The following is a 22,643-nucleotide window of genomic DNA, read 5'->3' on the forward strand; positions in this document are numbered from 1 at the left end:
TGCATCATGTTGGAATACTTCAAGTGGAAATACTGGTCTTTTACAATTACCAATTAATGTACCCAGCGGTTTAAAACAAGATAAAGTGTAGAAATGTTTCAGATGGTGTTGTTTTATTGAGTCTAAACATAGGCCATGCAGCCAAAACTCGTGACATCTACCAGGACCCATCATACTATAGAGCTGCTTAAGCAGAAAAAGTTGCTAAGCATAGCAAAATTATGCTTACCAAAACAAGATTATCGGCAAAAAAAAAATCATGGCTCATCTCCAATTTCTTGCATTGATCATGCTCATTTCTGCTAAGCAGACAATTGCTAAGCAGTGTTTTCTGCTGAAGCAGCTCTGTTAATAGTGAGCCCTACATATTCAGGGGCCAATTTCAAAGAGCTGCTTAAGCAAAACATTTGCTTAAGCACGAAAATAGCTCGCTTATTTTACACATGTTACTGGCCAAAATTTCATGCCATATACATTGCTTATGACTAGTATTTAGCTGTTGTTTACTTAGCATAACAATTGAGTGGAGTCTTGGCCGGTAATCTGATTTTACTAAGCAATGAATTTTTTGCTTAAGCAAAATTTTGTGCTTAAGCAGCTCTATGAAATTGGGCCCAGATCGAAACGTGGAATAGCTGTAGACCACTTGTACTTTTTAGTTGCTTCACTATTAACGGTGCTGCAGTAAGCAATACAAGGATATAAATTATAGTCAAACACATCACGCCTGCCAGTGCAACAATAATTAAAGTCACCTGAAAATATAATTCTTTTCTTTCAAACATAACAGTATATGCTTACGAACAATAAAACTTGTTTTTTTAGTAATTGTTTGTCACGATTTATATGTTTAAAAATAAATGAAGTGGTTTGGGGGCTGACTCCGCCTACCCCTTTTGTGACGTCAATCGTAAGCGTATACTCTTATGTTTGAAAGAAAAAAAATTATATTTCCAGGTGACTTTAAAGCCACTGGACACTATTGGCAGTTACTCAAAATAATCATTAGCATAAAACCATAAAACCAAACTCGTGTGACAAGGGTTTATCCCGCTAGTGTGTTTAATGAACTGAAATGTCAAGGCTACAAACACAAGTGGCCGGATCAGCGTTGATACCTCGAAAAACCATCTTTCGACCCCACGGTATCAAGTACTGTTATGTACCGTGCAGTATATAGTATCTATGCAATTCGTGAATTCAGAACGGGCCCGTGCTTGCATAAACAGCCTTGGCAAGGCTAGGTTGTAGTCGTGTTGCTTTCCCTATTGTCAGACCAATTTGAGTTGTAGCAAAATGGAGTTTCCGGGTAATTGTATGTTCTGGAAAACATGCAAAGGTACCGTAATATGAACACAAAGACCGTTACTAAGCAACCTTTCACCAAACAAAGCTTAAAGGGAGGAAGTCTACCTAATTCAAGGCACGTATTAGAAAATATAGATTTTTGTGGCGACACGTTTTGAAAGGCGACAGTTCATCCGTAAACAAGGACGAAAGGATGAAATGAAGCTGGGAAAAACCGACCAACTTTCTCAGGAAAGTCCCCTTAAAGGCAGTGGACACTTGATAATTACTCAAAATAATTATTAGCATAAAACCTTACCTGATGACGGGGAGAGTAATGGGGAGAGGTTGATAGTATAAAACATTGTGATAAACGGCTCCCTCTAAATAGAAGTAGATTTCGAGAAAGAAGTAATTTTCCACGAATTTGGTTTAGAGCTCTTAGATTTAGAATTTGAGGTCTCGAATCAAGCATCTGAAAGCACACAGCTTCAGTCTACATGGTTGTTCTTTCTTTCGTTATTAGGGACTTTTTTTTACGACGGATGGTTCTGCGACCGTAAAGATGACATTTAGCGTCATCTGCGCATGCGTCGGCTTTGAGGACGGTCGTCCCTCAATTTCTACGCCAGTACTTGGGATGAATCTTCGTTGTGCTGAAAACGACAACGTTTAGCTGAACAACCGTCGCAGAACCATCCGTCGTCGAAAACGAAAAGTCCCTAACATCTCGCAACTCCGACGACCAATAATTGAGCTCAAATTTTCACATGTGTGTTATTTCGTGCATATGTTGAGATACACAAAGAGAGAAGACTGGTCTTTGACAATTATTACCAAAGGTGTCCAGTGTCTTTAACAGCTTGTGAGAAAAAGTGAAATCATAAACAAAAGAGAAGTAAGCCTAATCTTAATCTTCTTCTTTTTTTTATACATTTGTTGCGAATAATAATCTTTAAAATTCGTTCGGTACTACATCCCTCACTAATTCTCAGGCGACAGCGCAATACAATTCTCCATTGATGGCTTCGTTGTCATGGAGTATAGGAGTACACGAAGATAACTGGACAATAAACCAACTGCAACCGAAGTCTTATGGATTAAACAACCGCTTTCTGTAAAGAGAATTTAAAGAACTAATTAACTACAAACCGACACAGTTTGAAGGTAATGATAGAAAGCTTAACTTAATGAGGTGCTGTAGTTTCTGAGAAATGAGTAAAACAATGTACACGAAATAATTTTCGTCTCAGTTTAAACATGTAAAAACGCATTTACCAGTGATGGTATGTTTTTTTTCTGTTTTTTTCTTTTTTTTTCTTTTTTTTTTCTTATTCATTGACATCCAACAGCGGAAAGCCGCCACTTACAGGAATCGTTAAAAATTATGTAAAAATATAAATTTTAATATGAATATACATGTCAATATAACACTAATGTTATGGTATAATATGGTAACTGGTTTATATGTTTTTACTAGCTAAATAAAAAATTTGCTCAGTCGAGACGAAAATTATTTTGTGACTTGTTTTACTCATTTCTCAAAAACTACAGCCCCTCATCAGGTAATATTTTGTTGGAAAGCTTTCTACTATCATTTCACTTCACTTTGCCTATAGACGGATTGCACATGACGTCATGACCGCCATTATGAAAACTAATGGGGAAAAGTGCATTCAGCCAATGATGGTCTTTCAAGCGTGCACCAAAGATGGCGGTCAATAGCAAGGGGTCTAAGGCGCCGATGGTGGCGTGACGCAAATGCGTTTGTGCATCTGTGGCACACAACTCCGACCTCGTTTCCAGGGGTGATCGATCTCGCCGCGCCATTTTTCCCCAGCATGCCTTGCTCGATCATAACGCGACGTACGCAGAGCTAGCGGGTGTTATAACACCCCTTGCAAGTATTCTGCCTGCTCGTTGGTTTTGAGCGCGTCACATGACATGTCTTAGTTTTGCTAGACGACGGCCGTGTGATAGTGCGTCGGTTTGCCATGCGCTAGTCCGAAGACTAGCACATGGCGTGCAGTACCCAGACGTCCGTTGCGTGTACGAGGATGAAAATTAATAGTCTGTAACCATTTCGGATTGCACGACACTACATGCAGCACAGTAAGTAAAAGTGTTTGCAATCTGTATTCGCGTCGTCCGTGGATTGTAGCATTCAGGTCTGTAACATAATAATAATAGTACAGTATTTAGAAATGTTTGGGGTGTTATAAAACAAATATTGACTGCTTTTACTCGTGCAATGGTTAAAAACTATGACTCCCTCGGTGATCCACGTAGCGTTCTATTTTCCCGAGGCGTCGCCTCGGGAAAATAGAACGCTCCGGGGATCACCTCAGGAGTCATAGTTTTAACCATAGCACTCGAAGCAGTCAATATTTGTATAATACTGCGCGCTGCCCATGGTAGCAAGGTTCGCACAACTCCACTCTGTTTACCGAACAATAATGTATACTGTACGCATGCGTGAATTTAATTATCATCATTAAGGCTGATTTTGAGTCGGGTTCAAAATGGCTAAAGGTTGTGCTGATGACGTCATCGTGAGTTACACCATGAGTTAAATAATGTAGAGGCTATTTTTTATGACCTACCTTTGATTTCCTTTTCTCTCCTTCGCTCTCGCAAAAAATCATATGTTTCCTTATAATCCGATTCATCTATACAAAGAAGGACAGATATAATAAATGCAACAATATTATTGATATTTTTTAAAGAAAACGATTGTTATGATCGTGCACAAAACACACCTAAAATGGTCATTGAGACATTTTTTCCATTCTTCATTTGTTTTTTTGCATATATGCCTATGTATTTTGATTTAAAGGCAAGCACTTTCTTGGCAATCTAAATTGTGCATGCATTCGAGCTGTCGGATAACAAGGCCTACATTATTCAATGCCACATGGGTTTTTCACTCCACATTAAAGGCAGTGGACACTATTGGTTATTACTCAAAATAATTATTAGCATATCGAGTAATGGGGAGACGTTGGTAGTATTAAACATTGTGAGAAACGGCTCCCTCTGAAGTGGAGTAGTTTTCGAGAAAGAAGTAATTTTCCACGAATTTGATTTCGAGACCTCAAGTTTAGAATTTGGGGTCCCGAAATCAAGCATCTGAAAGCACACAACTTCGTGTGACAAGGGTGTTTTTTCTTTCATAGTTAACTCGGAACTCCGACGACCAATCGAGCTCAAATTTTCACAGGTTTGTTATTTTATGCATATGTTGAGATACACCAAGTGAGAAGACTGGTCTTTGACAATGACCAATAGTGTCTTTAAACATAGATAAACTTTTGGAAACTCTAGGTTTTTACTAAGCACGTTCCACAGCATGGGTCCCTTAGTTTTAGTAGTTTTATGAGCAAGGGGGAAGTACGAATGTCAGTATGAAGTTTAGATGCTTGGCGTGTATAGTAAGAATGAACATCTGAATTTAAAGAAAATATAGATTTAATTGCAGGAGGCAGGATTGCAGGAAAGCCGAAACATCAGGGACCCAAGCTGTAGGCGATAAATATCCATCACTTTCAAAGTATTATATTATTTGATAAAAAGGGGGTCTGTATGTTCGTTAAAACCTGCAAAATTAATCATACGAAGAGCTCGTTTCTGCAACATAAGAAGTCGATTGAGATTAGTAGCAGAACTAGCTCCCCAAGCAAGTATCCCATAATGAAGATAAGATCCAATCAATGTCTTATAAAGGGAATGCAATCCCATTTCAGGGAGGAAGTGTTTGCTCCTATTAAAGCCATTGGACACTTTCGGAACAGAACAAAAAAAAAGTTCACAGATTTACAAACAACTTACAGGGTTCACAGAAGATAACGGTGGTAGACTTCTCTTGAATAGTTATTCCATGAAAGGTTTTACTTTTTAGAAAACATTAAAACAATATCAATTCTCGATATCGAGAATTACGGATATATTTTAAACACATGTCATGACACGGCGAAACGTGCGGAAACAAAGGGTGGGTGTTCCCGTTATTTTCTCCCGACTCCGATGACCGACTGAGCCTAAATTTTCACAGGTTTGTTATTTTATATATAAGTTGCTCTTTTTAAACTTTATGCTGTGCTCCTTATGGCCAGTGGACACTATTGGTAATTGTCAAAGACAAGTCTTTTCACTTGGTGCATCTCAACATATGCATAACATAAAAAGCTCAATCGGTCGTCGAAATTGCAAGATAATATTGAAAGAAAAAAAACACCCTAGTCATGCGAAGTTGTGTGATTTCAGATGCTTGATTTCGAGACCTCGAATTCTAAATCTGGGGTCTCGAAATTAAATTCGTGGAAAATTACGTCTTTCTCGAAAACTGAATCACTTCAGAGGGAGCCGTTTCTCACAATGTTTGATACCATCAAACTCTCCCCATTACTCGTAACCAAGAAAGCTTGTACAATAATAATTATTTTGAGTAACTACCAATAGTGTACACTGCCTTTAAGTTCAAGTAACCAGTCCAAATACTGGCGGTGTTCTTTTTCCAATATGGAGTACCAACCTGTTATATCGCCCCTCACTCTGTTGCAATGGACTATATTTGTTTGCACGGACACAGCCGCAAGTTTTGCTAGACAGAGGTTGTGTTTGGCAACAGGCTGTATTAACCGAAAAGGTGAATGTTTTTAAACAAAATGAAGATGGGCCTACGTATGCATTGACCAACACTTTTAACTCACGATCACCTGAGGTAAAGGAGCCAGGAACAGAATGTCGCAATTTTTGTTCTTCAACTTACCTTTTTCAATCTCGTCCGCGTGAGGGCGGTGTTCTTCACCGGTAAAACAGCCGCTATCATCCTGCCAGCTGAGTACAGTCCGTAACCATGGTAACTTGAAGAAGTCTTCATAACCCATGAGTCCGCATAAAAGGACTACGTTGGGAATGAGAGTAGAGAAAATATCCCAAATTTTATCAGTATTGAGAAGTTGTATTATAGCTATTATATACTGGATGTTGTAGTGAATGTATGGCAGGAGATTCTGTTCCCGATCCCCCGGAGATTTTAATAAATAATAATAATAATAATAATAATAATAAAACCAGCTCTTATATAGCGCAAGTCCAAAAAAATGATCATTGCGCTTTATACACAAACAAAGAGCAAATAATTATAATACACTAGAATAAATAAGTTTTGAGGTTGCGTTTGAAAGCAGAAACTGTTGGAGAGGACCTTAGAGTAAGTGGTAATGTGTTCCAGAGAGTTGGCCCGAAAACACTGAACGATCCATCGCCTATCCGCCTGCTACTCTTTGGAATGGAAAGACGAGTAACGTCCCGGCTCGATCGCAGGCCTTCCCTAGATGGTACATGGGTGGCAATGCAGTCTTTCAGGTAGACAGGCGACAGATCGTTCAGAGCTTTGAAGATGTAGAGTAGTGTTTTGAACTTGATGCTTTTGTCAATTGGCAGCCGGTGTAGAGAGTTTAATAGAGGAGATGTGGATTGACGACGTGGAACCTGGAATACAATGCGGGCTGCCAGAAAACTGTGAACAGACTTCTTCTGATAGCGCCCTCTCTCGAATCAACCTCTTCCAGCTCAAGGAGTTGGGGACAGATGCCCCACTGATGGTTTGACAACTTTGTAATCGAGAGAATGTTGGCAAGAAAAGGCAGACAGGATAAAGCCGGGGGCTTGGGCCATGGGCTGGGTTTGATGGACAATGCACAAAAGGGACAATCTATGACTGGAATCCTGCAAATTGTTGCTTAGCAGAAGTGTTCAATCAATATTTCCTGCTTAAGCAGCTCTACGAATTGGGACCCTGCTTTGATTCGGATTTCACTTAGAATCCATACGAAAGTTGCACCCCTCACCTTGTTCCATGAAGAGGTCTTGACTGCCAGAAGGAAATCCCCGGTCAGCGGTCGCTTCTGCCTCCCGTAACACATCAGAGCAGAAGCCGTCCATTAAAGAGTTCACATTCACCGTAGCCATCCTCTGATCGTGAAATCTTTTCGTGATGTGAGACTCACATCCCAGCTTCAAGAGTCAAGGAAAAATAGTTAGTTATTAAGAATGTAGTCCGGGTCCAAGACGTCAGTGATTGATAGAGGATAGTGTACTTCGAAAACCGAATGTATTGCGCTCGGTTGTCGATCACTGACGTCTTGGGCCAAGACTATTAAGAAAGGGCCAATCTTGTCGTTTTCATCAACACGTTTTAGAAGATATTGTTATAAGTTTATACACTGCCCTTTAAAATCCGCTTTATTTGAGTGGTGGAACACGCGTCGTGTCATACTTTATTTTGCTCTATGATACTGTCCATAAACTGAATTTTAGAACAGGACTCCTATATTGATTAATATAGGACGCTTGGGACACTTCGCAGCTAAGCTTATCGGGTACTAACACTAATAGATGTAAAATTAAGTAACGTACAATTTATTTTGATTGATCCAGCTGTTTGTCTCCATTATTGTTGAAAAAGTGGAAATGGAATCTGCTTCTTGTTAATTAGCAAAAATGTATAGCGGTTTCGTACGAAGACAGGATGTAAATGAAAACAATTAAGTACATTTTAAGAGGGACAAAAAACAGTTGACATAGAGCGGGATTTGAACCTGCGACCTGTATAGAGCACAATAGACAACGCTGATAAATGTTAAAGACACTTGTCTATTGGTAATTGTCAAAGACCAGTCTTCTCACTTGGTGTATCTCAACATATGCATAAAATAACAAACCTGTGAAAACTTGAGCTCAATTGGTCGTCGAAGTTGCGAGATAATAATGAAAGAAAAACACCATTGTGCTTTCAGACGCTTGATTTCGAGACCTCTAAATCTAATTCTGAGGTCACGAAATTTATATTCGTGGAAAATTACTTCTTTCTCAAAGACTACGTTACTTCAGAGAAGCCGTTTCTCACAATGTTTTATAATATAGCTCTCCGTTACTCGTTAACAAGTAAGGTTTTATGCTAATAATGATTTTGAGTAATAATTACCAATAGTGTCCACTGCCTTTAAAGAGCAGAGTACATAATTCCATGTATACTTGAATGTGAACTGTGAGCTTTAGCAGTGGGCCTACCTGTGCTCCAACTTTGAAATAGAGTATCTGATGTGTAAGGGAGTAGCTACGGTATCCTCGAGGTGTCATGAGATTCCAGCAAGACGATGTTATTCTACAGGGTTCGGATCTATATGATAAGGGAGAAGTGGAAATGAAGAAATGTAAATTTTCTTCCTCTAAACATAACTTTAAACCAGTTGAAAAAATGGCATATAAAAAACAGAATAAAATCTTCAAAATATTTAATTTGTATTTATTTTATTTGTGTGAAAGTGTTTTCGGTTTCCTTTTTAATTCATTGAGACCATAGTCACTGAAGTGTTGTTTATAAACACAGAAATGTTGAGAAAAGGGCATCAACATACCGCCCTCATGGTGGAGTATTAATAGATTTTTTTTTCGCGGTCGTAACTAGACTTATGGACAAGTCGTTAAATCGGCCCCACGCGCTGAGATAGTGCTCTCTCGAGATTTAACGACTTGTCCACAAGTCTAGGTCGTAACCAATCATTTGTTACAGTCGCGAAAACGCACCCGCTGGCAGGTTTGCACTTAAGAATTGTCACTGTCGTAATGCTTTTCAATGGGAAACCTTGTTTTCTAAATCGTTTCAAAATAGGGAGTCATACCAAAAACAAATGTCCCAAAAGAGATGTATACATGGTTGTACCCGCAAGTTTATACATAATAGTTAAAGTCACCTGGAAGTGGTATTTTTTCAAAATAAAGCTTTTGTCACTAATATATGTGTTTTGATGAGTGGAATGTGAATAAACAGTTAACTAAGGTTTTAAAAAATCAGTTCTTAAGTTATTTACAAATTTAAGAGTAGACCCCGACCCGAGAGGGCGCTGTTCGTGACGTCAATCGAGGCAGACTTTGCCTGTAATGCGTAGAGTAAACACAATTGCAAAGTACATGTACGGACCAAGTCGTGAGTTTGTACGTTTAAAAAAAAAAAAAAATGTTTTTTTTCCGGCAATGCCGACCAGGTGTATTGCTGCTGAATGCAGGAAAACACTTTTTGAAATGTACCAACTCACGACTTGGACGTACATGTACTTTGCACGTGTGTTTACTATACGCATTGCAGGCAAAGTCTGCCTCGATTGACGTCACAAAAGGGGTAGGCGGAGTCAGCCCCCTAAACAACTTTATATATATTTTTAAACATATAAATCGTGACAAACAATTACTAAAAAAATTGTTTTATTGTTCGTAAGCAATACTCTTATGTTCGAAAGAAAAACAATTATATTTCCAGGTGACTTTAATCTTATGAACCACTTCTTGCAAGTATTGAAATATCACTTAACAAATAAATTTTGACTAACTTTGTTCCAAGGAGTTCGCTGATACATTTGTCCGTGAGTGGTTCGCTGAGTGTTTCAGAGCCGATGAGCTGCCGTGAAGGGCTGCTCAGAGACGGGTCTGTTCTCTTCATGACAGTGCGCCGTTTCGTACTCCAGAAGTTATCACTGACTAGCATCCCTAAATCTTAAAAAAAAAAAGGAAGGACAATTATTGATAAATTGAGATGAGGTGCTGCTTTTCGTACCGTTATCATTTGTGAAATTAGGGACTTTTCGTTTTCGACGACGGATGGTTCTGCGACGGTAAAGATGACATTTAGCGTCATCTGCGCATGCGTCGGCTTTGAGGACAGTCGTCCCTCAATTTCTACGACAGTACTTGGGATGAATCTTCGTTGTGCTGAATACGACAACGTTTGGCGAACAACCGTCGCAGAACCATCCGTCGTCGAAAACGAAAAGTCCCTAACAACATCAATGTCCAGCACTATAGAACTGACATGGTTTGTGGAGCTGTACGGTATCGTGTAATTATCTCTTCTTGACCCAATTTCGTAGAGCTGCTTAAAGCACAACAAGTAGCTAAGCACAACAAATTAAGCTTATCAGATGGGTTACCAGGTAAATTACTATGTCGTGTGCACTATCTGTGGCTGGTATCCTGCTCATTTCGGCTAAGCAAAACATTTTGAAGCAATATTGTTCTGTTTAAAGCCAGTGGACACTATTGGTAATCGTCAAAGACTAGCCTTCACAGTTGGTGTATCTCAACATATGCATAAAATAACAAACCCGTGAAAATTTGAGCTCAATCGGTCATCAAACTTGCGAGATATTAATGAAAGAAAAAAACACCCTTGTCACACGAAGTTAAGATGGTTGATTTCGAGACGAAATCAAATTCGTGGAAAATTACTTCTTTCTCGAAAACTATGGCACTTCAGAGGGAGCCGTTTCTCACAATGTTTTGTACCATCAATCTCTCCCCATTACTCGTTACCAAGAAAGGTTTATTGCTAATAATTATTTTGAGTAATTACCAATAGTTTCCACTGCCTTTAAGCAGCTCTATGAAATTGGACCCTGTTGTAAAACAAACCGATTATAATTTGGTATACTCCCACATTGTCCCAACTTCAAAAAACTTGAAAATTATTGTAAAATTGGAGAAATGAATATGAATACTTTGGAGAAATAGAAACTTTGGATGGTCTTGTTGCATTTCGGAAAAAAGAAACATATAATCATACTTCCATAATATAGGTTTTCTCGGTCACATTCGGCAAATGAGCAGCCAATTTCATTATCATGCGTTCGAATTAAAGCTGTTTTGCCTCTCCAGTTGTGACTGCGTTTCAAATTCAGAATTCGGCCATTCAATTTCGTTTTTGAGTCGAGTCGAATTCCTTTAGCACTATGTTAAATTTAGTGTATCGTCATTCTTTTTCGAGACACACACGCCTCAAGAAGCGACAGCGAATTTGAATGCTGCTTTGATGATTTGTTAAATTGAATGATTATTTTGTTACATCGAATGACGAAACATTACATTTGACTAATCATAAAACGGAATCGAATGACCTTTTTTCAGTAGCATTCGATTGCGCGCGAAATAGAATAGCTTGATGGTTAAATTGGCTGCTCTTTTTCCGAAATTGGCCGGGAAAACCTGTATATTGTTTCAAGCTGGGACTATGTCGGGTTTGATTGAAACGTTTAATTGTTACATCGGAGGTTTTCTTGATTGACAAAAATGCAATTTTCTGTTCCAGTGCAATTGTGACGGGGAGATTGCGTGTCGACCTTCCCGCTGGAGGAGAGGGGGGGGGGGGGGTGGCAAGACAGGAAGGCAATTGCATTTCCCATTACAGGACCCGTCTATATCACACCTGATACCCAGCGAGTGTCTGTGTCTCTATTAAAGACACTGGACACCTTTGGTAATTCTCAAAGACCAGTATTCTCACTTGGTTTATTCCAACATAATGCATAAATAACAAATCTGTGGAAATTTTCGCTCGAAATTGTTCATTGAATTTGCAAGAGAATAATAAAAGAAAAAACAACATTGTGACAGCATTGCTTTGTGTGCTTTCAGATGCATAATAAAAGGCTTCAGGTCTGAAGTCTTCTGTTATTTGAGTGACAAATTACCTCTTTCTCAAAAACTATACGTTACTTCAGATGGAGCCGTTTCTCACAATGTTTTATACCATCAACAGCTCTCCATTGCTCGTTACCAAGTAAGTTTTTATGCTACATAATTTTTTGAGTAACTGCCAATAATGTCCAGTGCCTTTAATAGGTGAAAATAGACGGTATAATAATGTCAACTCAAATCACGTTAACATCGTTGGCTGCCTCGGAGTGTGTATTGACCGAAGCATCACTCCGCGGGCAAGCTGCCGATAAATGACGGCATCTTCAGAAGGGGGTTGTTAGCCTCAAAACTGTTTACAACTCCGGACAAATAATAGACACAGGTTGTCACATTCAGGTTTTAATAGCTTTATGCAATTGGGCGATTGCGTAGTTTCCCATGGTCATCATCAGAAGAAAAACATTTGTTGTTGAAATGAATTTCTAGTTGTCCAGAGTGTAGCTTACTGACCGTATGACGTGACATAAACCTGCTGAAAAATGCGTTATTTCTTGTGCCAAATAGGAAGAGAAGGCAGTATAAATGTGCATAATTGTCCCACATAATGATATTTAGCCCCACATGAAAAGCAACCGTTGATTCTCGAAACCGTGTGAAGTTATAAATTAAAATGTTTAAATTCCTCAAATAATATAAATAATAAAAAACACACAAAAACTATCAAAAATTGAAAGAAAGGAAACCAAAAACAATTTTACCTTTTAAGGTCAGCAGTAGGGTTGGGATTTGAGCTACGATAGCAATATTGTACAACCGTCCATGGAAATAAATCATTTGAAGAAATTAACCTTTAACGATATTAGGTTTCTTAAGGCACTGTACACGTTTGGTAATTGTCAAAGACCAGTCTTCTCACTTGGTGTATCCCATCACAAGAATAAAATAACAAGCCTGTGAAAATTTGGGCTCAATTGGTTATCGAAGTTACGAGAATAATGATGAAAGAAAAAAAAACACTCTTGTTAGACGAATTTGTGTGCTTTCAGATAGGATATAAGACTTCTAGCTAGAAGTCTTTTATTATGTTAGTGAGAAATTACCTCTCTTTCAAAAACTACAATACTTCACAGGGAGTCGTTTCCCACAATGTTTTATACTGTCAACAGCTCTCCAATGATCGTCACCAAGTCAGTTTTTTAAGTTAATATTTTGTTTTGAGTAATTACCAAACGTGTACCTTCCCTTTAAAATAGGAAAAACAGAGCCACAGCTATAAACCCTTGTGTTCTCTATGGGCCTGCGTATACTATCGAGAACTTCCCACACCGCTCACTACAATCCCTCCAGTGTAATCTTATAAGAAGGATATCCTTCTCAAGATTCCAAGGAGGTATAGATGCAAGCATCGTGGAGACTTCCAGACAGACATGTCCTTCACAACCCTTACAATTGATTTCATTTCAGAAGATGTATTTTTATCCTTTTTAATTCTCACCTTCTATGCTTCCTTCTTATTTACTTTTCCAGCATTGAGGAAGTCTTAAGATGCTGCCGTGCCAAGAAATTTATTTGTTTACTGTTGTCAGAAGCCTGTAAGCCTTAAGGCCGGTTTATTTCAGATGAAATTCTGTAAGTCTGAAATTCGCAGCGATCTTCTATAAGTCACTCATCTTCATCTAAAAAATTAAGTGTGTCTCTTGGCTTGAAATTTTTAAATTGTTTAATTTATGAATGTTCAAATAGAACCAACGTTTTTTGCTGCTTTCAGGAAATCAAATTTGTTTTCTAAAACTCAGTGTTCAATCTGTTTCATAGACGAACATTATGACTAACTCAAGTAAACAACTAAAATAACTATTTTAGTATTTATGTTGAACTTACATGGGCGATAAAGAACATCATTACTCATATTAGCTGTTCATGAATTGCAACGGTCGTGGGTTCGAGTCAAATCCGAGCACACGCGCCCTGCATTATCAGCACATGCGGCTTTAAAAGGGGTTTTGCTAAACTATGCATCAAAAAATGTTGCTGATTCTTTTTTTCTTGTAAAAAATTCCGGGTTTGTTGTTGCTGTTTGTTTCTTTGTTTGCTTGTGTGTTTGTTTGATTGTTTGTTTGTTTCTTTCTTTCTTTCTTTCTTCGTTTTTTTTCTGCCCTCCCCTCTTCCCTCCCCCTTTCTACTGCTCTTCTTTTCTTTCTCCTTTCATTTTTATAATAGATTCATACTATTTTTAGAATAGCGTCCTGTTTTAAGAATATGGTCAGTATAGACGATGTGACCTGTGACATCACATGTTTACAAAAGAGCCACAGAGCCTGGACTTCCTGCAGGCACGATTTGTACACAGCTCAATGGAAGAAAACATAAAAGCTTATAATATTTTATGGAGATTGCACTATCTAATTCTTACCAACTTTTGATATGATGAAAGGGGGCACATCTCAAAACTTGTCCAGCTTTTACTTTCATAACTCTTGGTTCTATGTGGAAATTATGGCACAAAATGCCATATTTTCGATAGGACCAGTGTGGTATCTTGCCTGCCAGAATACTGAAAGAATGTACAAGGTCACACTAATTGTAATCAAAGTTTACATGGTCTACTAATAGGGAACTAACCTCTATAATCTTTTGGATACTGCCGTTTGACCACTGGGATCGCCTCATCACACACCGTCCCAGCCTTCCTGGATAACCCCTCAATATCAGCTCGGAGAGCCTTCAACTTAGAGTTATGCTCAAAGTCAAGCTCAGTCAATGCCGACTGCAATTGACCTACAACAAAAGCAAATAGTATCCTCGTTAGGTTTTTATTGCTATGACGAAAAGGGAGTCATGACGTAGATATATCCAGGCAAGACGTTATTGATATGGGTTACCTCCTGTTGAGAAATGACAGATCAAAGTTTAAGCGTTGTGTCTGGATGGCGCCGTTAATTGGTTAACAACATATCACATGACACGGTTTTCTCGCAGGGATTGGTCCGTTGGCGTTAATGATATATTCCATTCAATCTTTAATGGTAGTGGACACTATTGGTAATTACTCAAAATAATTATTAGCATAAAACCTCACTTGGTAACGAGCAATGGGGAGAGGTTGAAAGTATAAAACATTGTGAGAAACGGCTCCCTCCGAAGTGACGTAGTTTTTGAGAAAGAAGTAATTTTCCACGAATTTGATTTGGAGACCTCAAGTTTAGAATCTGAGGTCTCGAAATTAACCACACAACTTCATGTGACAGGGGTGGTTTTTTTTCTTTCATTATTATCTCGCAACTTCGATGACCAATTGAGCTCAAATTTTCACAGGTTTGTTATTTTATGCATATATGTTGAGATACACTAAGTGAAAAGACTTGTCTTTGACGATTACCAATAGTATCCAGTGTCTTTAAAAGAAAAATGGTATTCGGTTTGGGTAAATTGCCACCATCTAGTTCAATTTCCACAGTCAAGTCCATGGCTTTACAACTTGACCGACCTCGTGAAAACCGGGCCCTGGAAATCTGTTATTTTGGGGTTTTCCCCCCTCTTCTTTGTAGCTGTTAGCCTAATTTGCGTAAAGGTTTTCAGGCTTTCTTCCACCTTCCACTGTCAAGTCGGGGGTGTCACCTAGGGTGTGTTATTAGATACAAACAAGAATAACAGAATAAAAGGGTAGAGACCAACCTCGTTCCCAGGGGTGATCGATCTTACCGCGCCATTTTCCCCCAGCATGCCTTCCTCGATGGTATCGATACGGCGCGCTGCCCATAGTAGCGAGGCTGGGTAGAGACGAGCTCCTCATTTTAATGAATGACACAGTTTTCGGATATGCATTCGTGCGCGTGGTAGTATGCATCTCAACGTATCCGAAAACAACCGGTTATAAACAGCTCCAGCTGGTCTTTATCAACCGTTTAAACACCACCATGTAACGCGCTCTCCACCAATAGGAATAGCGAAACATCTGAGGTATTTATGGATACAAATTTACACCTATATGGTGTTTAAAATAACCCTCATTCATTGTATTAAGATGTTAATTTTGAGTTTCTCTTTGGTATCTGCATGTAAGATGGAAAAAAACGTGTCAATTTAAACACCTCAGTTTTTTTGCAGTGTTTTGAACCTCAACTTGAGCAAGCCTCAAGCATAATAGAAGGGTCGTTGTCTGCCTGTTCTATAACCCACGATAATCGCCTCTTAAAACCTTAATCGCTTCAAGCAAATCTTGAAACACACGTTTCTCTCCCAAGCTATCTATCCAATAAATGCTATTACCTCTTTAGTGATGCATTTTGTCAGTTAGCGAATCCCTGTGTACCGAGGCAGAATTCAAGATAAACAGTCAACCTTGTTTTGAGTGTTTATCGTTGACAGAAGATCGCGCGAGATTAACATAAATCGGACGAGAATGCAGTGGATTTTGACCCAATTTAAATGTGACGTCATCACACTGTTTATTAAATCTTGATGACGTTACTTTGGGAGTCGGATTTCCCTTGTGTTAATACTCTCATGCGTGTGCAGGTCATCCCCATTTTGAAGAAGTCAGCAAAGACGAAAATACATTAAAAAATGGTAATTATTCAATGGCGTAAAACCTTACTTGGAAACGAGTAATGTGGAGCCGTTGATAGTATAAAACGTTGTGAGAAACTGCTCCCTCTGAATTAACGTTGTTTTCGAGAGAGAAGTAATTTTCCACGACTTTGAGTTCAAGACCTCAGAATTAGATTTCGAGGTTTTGAAATCAAGCATCTGAAAGCACTCAACTTCGTGTGACAAGGGTGGGTTTTTTTCATTACTATCTCGCAACTTCGACGACCAGTTGAATTCAAATCTTCACAGGTTTATTTTATGCATATGTTGAGATACACCATGAGAAGACTGGTCTATGGCAATTACCAATAGTGTACAGTGTCTTTAAAATAAATAATATGAATCACTGCATAAATAGATTAAATAAATATTTCTTTCGTGTATATTTGTATAACTCTTGCAGTGTGTTGTATTTCCCCCGCACTTCTGTGTGTGATTTCGGTTCTCAATTCATCAAGCAGTCTGGTGTACGGAACGGAAGGAAACTCGGATGGCTAAGTGATCCGCCTCGGGCAGCCTTTACATTACTTACGGTAGGCATACAACTAATCCACATCGTGCCAATGATATAAAGGTATTCAAAGATATTCGTAAGTAAGACGGTATATCATGCGACACAAACGGTGTGTAGTTGAAATAACGCTAAAAAGCTCACGTCTACTTTACGTCTTTACGATAGGTCGTGAAATAAAAGTTTGTATTATTATGTTAATATTTGTTTATTGTAATAAATATTGTCTTATGTCACATATATTCACTAACTTTCACTATTTCTTTTGAACACAGGGACTGAGTCTGATCTCTGTACTGCAACAAAAATGCTTAATTCAACTTCTTCTCCTGAAGACAAACGTAACACATTGATCGAAACGTTGGATACCCTTTACGAAAAACGTTCAAATCCAATCCAAGTAATATACCTGTGTATTTTGTTCCAAGGACTCGAGAAAGTACTGGGTATCAGTGCTTGATTGACACACATTGGTGTAAATGTAAAATACAACTATTCGTTACCCTCAAACAAATTGTCATCTATTGAGTCAACTAACACTACACATCCCTGACTCATTTACTACACCAACCAATTTGTTTCACAGTTCCTTCGCAATTTACAGTACAGGGCTGTTATGTTTCACTTAAAAGGAAACTAATCTAACGGAAGACTGAAATGAAACTCCTGATGGGAAACTGAATTATAGTTTCAACTTATTTCAATAAAAAGGTTTCTTACCTCAGTAAATCAGTGAGCATACGATATGAATACATTAGTGTGTGGCCAACGCCCTGGAGTCATCTGCGCCAGTTCAATGGGCACATGGTATTTTATATGGGGGCTAAACAATGAGGTCGTAACGGGTTTCCCAAGCTACAGAAAGGGCCCCACACTCAGTACACAATGTCAAATTCTACTGATATAATACAATAGTCCAGCCGCCGATTTCACAAAACTCTTCCTTTCCTTAACTAAGACTAATCTTAGGACTTAGGACGAGTCCCAACCATGCACTGTAGCATGCAGACTTTAAGATTAATCTTAAGTTAGGACGAGTTGATAAGAGGAGTCCTAACTCTTTGTGAAATCGACGGCTGTATGCCTATATGGTCCAGTGGTCCATTCCTCACCACTTAACTCTTAATGGTTCCTAGCCACCATTGATTATAAAAAATAACTTTGATTGGCTATAATTCGTCAGCGTTTTCCTACGTGCTTAAAGGGAAGGTCACGTTTGGTAATTGTCAAAGACCAGTCTTCTCACTTGGTGTATCCCAACATAAGCATAAAATGAAAAGCCTGTGAAAATTTGGGCTCAATCGGTCATCGAAGTTGCGAGAAAATGATGAAAGAAAAACACCCTTGTTGGACGAATTTGTGTGCTTTCAGATAGGAATAAAAGACTTCTAGCTAGAAGTCTATTATTATTTTAGTGAGAAATTACCTCTTTCTCAAAAACTATGTTACTTCACAGGGAGTCGTATCCCACAATGTTTTATACTATAAGCAGCTCTCCAATGCTGTTACCAAGTCAGTTTTTAAGTTAATATTTGTTTTGAGTAACTACCAAATGTGTACCTTCCCTTTCAGGCTATTTTTTTTAAAAAGTGTTCAACTTCAGAGGCCGTTTTCTCTGATTGTTATTTTTTTGCTGGTATTAGCAGCGCGTGCTACTCGATGAAAACGCTGACGAATTTTTCCCGCTTTTTCTGGATCCTTCCCTTATTAAATCCTTTGCTACCCTTTTTGCTTTAAATGGATATGTAAGTGTCCGTGCTTCATTATGCTCTGAAGAATGTCCGGTTTGGATCGAAAGCTGAGGCCATCTACCCTTCTCCTGTTATACATATATTTTTGACACTGTAAATCGGCTGGTTGATAAAAAAAAGCAAGCTCCCTCAAAACCAATAATGTACGGGCCCGTCATGCAAACAGTCGCTGGAATGAAACCCCGGGCTTGACGTCTCAGTTGCACGGTGTAGTAGGCCCCAAACCGCGGTCGGATTTCAACTAAAAGACTTCATTTTGAACACGGTGTATAATTATCATGTTCATATAACTGACAGGCTTTGACGAGAGAGCTTCCTGATCAAATGTCCAGTTTTAAAGGCAGTCTGTGCCGTCAAAAAATAATAAGACGGACTGTGGATTTAACCTTGATTAGGCTTACCCAATTGTTTGCCAACTACATTTTATTTCCAAGTTGTGTGCTTTCAGATGCTTGATTTTGAGACCTCAGCTGAGGTCTGAGAATTAATTCAAATATTTCAATGAGAAATTACTTTAAAGATACTGGACACCTTTGGTAGTTGTCAAAGACAAGTCTTCTCACTTGGTGTATCCCAACATAATGCACAAAATAACAAATCTGTGGAAATTTTCGCTCGAAATTGTTCATTGAATTTGCAAGAGAATAATAAAAGAAGAAAAAAACAACCTTGTTGCAGCATTACTTTGTGTGCTTTCAGATGCATAATAAAAGGCTTCAGGTCTGACCGTTACTTCAGAGGGAGCCGTTTCTCACAAGGTTTTATACTATCAAACGCTCTCCATTGCTCGTGACTAAGTAAGTTTTTATTCTAAAAATTATTTTGAGAAATTACCAATAGTGGCCCAGTGCCTTTAAAAGCTTCTCCAAACAGGATGGACACCCATCAAAGCAAAGCCGTAGACGGTTCAGATTTCACCCAAGCAATCTCGACGGTTGTTTTACATGAACGTATCAAATTAGTGTCGCGTTTCAACGCCACATAAAAATTGCGTCGATATCAAACAAGAATCACAGAGTCTGAGATATCATCATGTTAGATGAATTGGTGGGTGTGTATGGCTACAACCCAGGCAAAAACTCGGGAGAGAAAGATGAGGCTAACTTAATTAAAAGAGAACTCTTTTTATGGAATGAGGATCAAATCGCAGATGCGGCAAGGCACCTGCTCCGCCCGTGCATATTCAAGAGATGCCTTCAATCTCTGCTTTAAAGGGCTTGAGTACTTTCTGTTTGAGAAATGACTAAAACATTTTCACGAACAAAATTTTCACCTCAGTGAGACGAAACTACTCAAGCATTTACAACGGATTTATGCAACTCTCCTGAAAACATTTTGCTCTGTGGATTCCAAAACCTTGATGACCGATGAGGTTAAAACTTCTACAGGTAAACTAAATTAAATACATCTTCATTTAGAGTTAGTAGGGATTTATGACATGGCCACAAACGTGATGCACAAAAGGTATTGAAACCTTTTAAATGGACGGTATATGTGCGTTTGTGTATCTTTAAATTAAAGACAGTGGACACTATTGTTAATTGTCAAAGACCAGTCTTCTTCTCACTTGGTGTATCTCAACGTATGCATAAAATAACAAACCTGTGACAATTTGAACTCAATCGGTCATCCAAGTTGCGAGATAATAATGAAAGAAAAAACACCCTTGTCACACGGAGTTGTGTGCTTTCAGATGCTTGATTTCGAGACCTCAAATTCTATACTTGACAAAACTTCTAAACAAAACACTTCTATTCACGAAAAAGACAAACTCTTTACTCGGCGGTACTTCAAATGATTTCGAGAGTTGTGTTGTTGTTGTTGTTGTTGTTGTTTTTTTTTTTGTTTTTTTTTTAACCCTTTCTGTCCTTCAGGCTACGATGCTTCAGTTACGAGATGATGAATACGTAATGTTGATGCAAGTGGCATGTGTTTTAACACATATTAAAAAAATAGGTCCCTTTTTAAAAACACAAACACAATAGCTTTCAGTTTCTGTCAATATCACATTATATTTTGATCATAAGGTCTTCGGGGTTTAACTGTGTGAATGTTAATTCTTTTAATTTCAACAGCTTAGATAAAACGGTTTCAACTAATGATACAAACTGAGAACATTACGTTTTAAATCAGATTCAGTATCCAACAAACGCATTATAGGATGAAAACCTTATTTCCACTATGCAAAGTTTCAAATCCTACATTATAGGATGCTTAAAACTAACAAATAAATAGTTAAAATGAATGTTAACAATAACCTTTTTGACAAAATAAAATTCAAACTCCATGAGGCCTTACTCTGAGCGATCCGGATTCCGACCACAGCGTCTAGATTCACCTCGCCGTATTCCCGAGCGAAGAAGCCCACTGCCCCCTCAAGGGCGCCCAGCACACTCCTCGCTAGGTCCTCGCACGGAGCTCCATTACAACCACCAGCACAAACTACCAGTGGGATCAGCACAAACGTCCACTTGAGTATACCAACACATATCGCCATCACATGAATAAACTCCCCTTGTGTTTTTGTTTTACCCGGGCAAAACAACACTCAAAGTCCCCCCCAAAAACAAACAGTGACAACTATTTGTATTTTAGTCTCGAGTGTTCGCTAGGCGTCGATGTCGACTTCATACGATCGAAACGCTATATAAAAAAAAAATTCCACACTATGTAAATTATGTTAATGGGATACACTGTGATTGGTCAGTGAATTCACATGTGACAAATGACATCACCATGATGTCAACTTCATACAATTGCATGATACGCTCGATAAAAACTCTATAATTTTCTCAATATGTAAATTATGTCAATAGGAAACACTGTGATTGGTCAGTGAATTCACATGTGACAAAAAAATGACGTCACCACGATGATCGATACGCCCTATTAAAAATAATCTTTATTTTCACAGTATGTAAATTATGTTAATGGAAAACACTGTGATTGGTCACTGAATTCACAAGTGACAAATGACATCACCCTGGTGTCGACTTCGTACAATCGCTACGCTCTTTGAAAAAAATACTCTTTATTTTCACATGTATGTAAATTATGCTAATGTAACACAGTGATTGGCCAGTAGATTCACATGTGACTAATGACATCATCACAATGGTCATTTCATTTACATGTATTTCAAAATATTCTTGTGGTGCAGCTGGATTGGTCAGTTGCTAGCCCGCACGTGGCTATTGGCATCGGCTACTGAATATGCAAATCGTACTTGAGGATGGCATGTAAAAACATGTATTATACTTTTTAAAGGGAAGGTACACGTTTGGTAATTACTCAAAAGAAATATTAACTTAAAAACTGACTTGGTAACAAGCATTTGAGAGCAGTTGATAGTATAAAACATTGTGGGAAACGACTCCCTCTGAAGGAACGTAGTTTTTGAGAAAGGGGTAATTTCTCACTAAGATAATAAAAGACTTCTAGCTAGAAGTCTTTTATTCTTATCTGAAAGCACAAAATTTCGTCCAACAAGGGTGTTTTTTCTTTCATCATTTTCTTGCAACTTCGATGACCAATTGAACCCAAGGCTTGTTATTTTATGGTAATGATCTATGGGATACACCAAGTGAGAAGACTGGTCTTTGACAATATTACCAAACGTGTACCTTCCCTTTAAAGAGAATGCCTGCTTCATTTGACTAATATGGATCGGGAGATCTTGACTTCCAAGTAGAATATTCTGTATACCACAACATGTGCCACTCATATTGTTGATTTGTTAGTTTTTAAAAATATTTCTAAATAATTTCAGTATTGTTTGGGAAATAGAATGAAAGAATAATTTAGAAAGGTTTTGACCATTATTTCTCACTGTCTTATGCCAGTTTTCCCTATGAATCTGTACTTCACGCTCTTTGCTAACTCTTTCACCGAATGATGTACTTTGTTCTGCCGTTATTTTTCATTGCTTACTTTAATTCTCAGAAAATTTGAGCAGTAGTTTCAAATGACTTCATCGCCACAGCCGCCATCCTCACTAAAATCCGGGGTTGAAGAAATAATGGGTGCGTTTGTTT

General features: G+C 38.4%; 1 protein-coding gene across 1 annotated transcript; it reads right to left on the bottom strand.

Annotated features, from left to right (window-relative positions):
- Positions 1 to 939: 939 nt before the first annotated feature.
- Positions 940 to 21,135, bottom strand: LOC139944418 (UPF0764 protein C16orf89 homolog). The gene is made up of 8 exons (XM_071941431.1): positions 20,908 to 21,135; positions 14,380 to 14,535; positions 9,678 to 9,840; positions 8,362 to 8,470; positions 7,140 to 7,305; positions 6,056 to 6,190; positions 3,891 to 3,956; positions 940 to 2,402 (listed from the first exon to the last, which is right to left on the bottom strand). The coding sequence occupies exons 1-8, from the start codon at positions 21,104 to 21,106 to the stop codon at positions 2,272 to 2,274; spliced, it is 1,125 nt and encodes a 374-aa protein (XP_071797532.1). The 5' UTR covers positions 21,107 to 21,135; the 3' UTR covers positions 940 to 2,271.
- Between the last annotated feature and the right edge of the window lie 1,508 nt (positions 21,136 to 22,643).

The sequence above is a fragment of the Asterias amurensis genome, chromosome 11 (assembly GCF_032118995.1).
Source record: "Asterias amurensis chromosome 11, ASM3211899v1".
NCBI classification, from domain to species: Eukaryota; Metazoa; Echinodermata; class Asteroidea; order Forcipulatida; family Asteriidae; genus Asterias; species Asterias amurensis.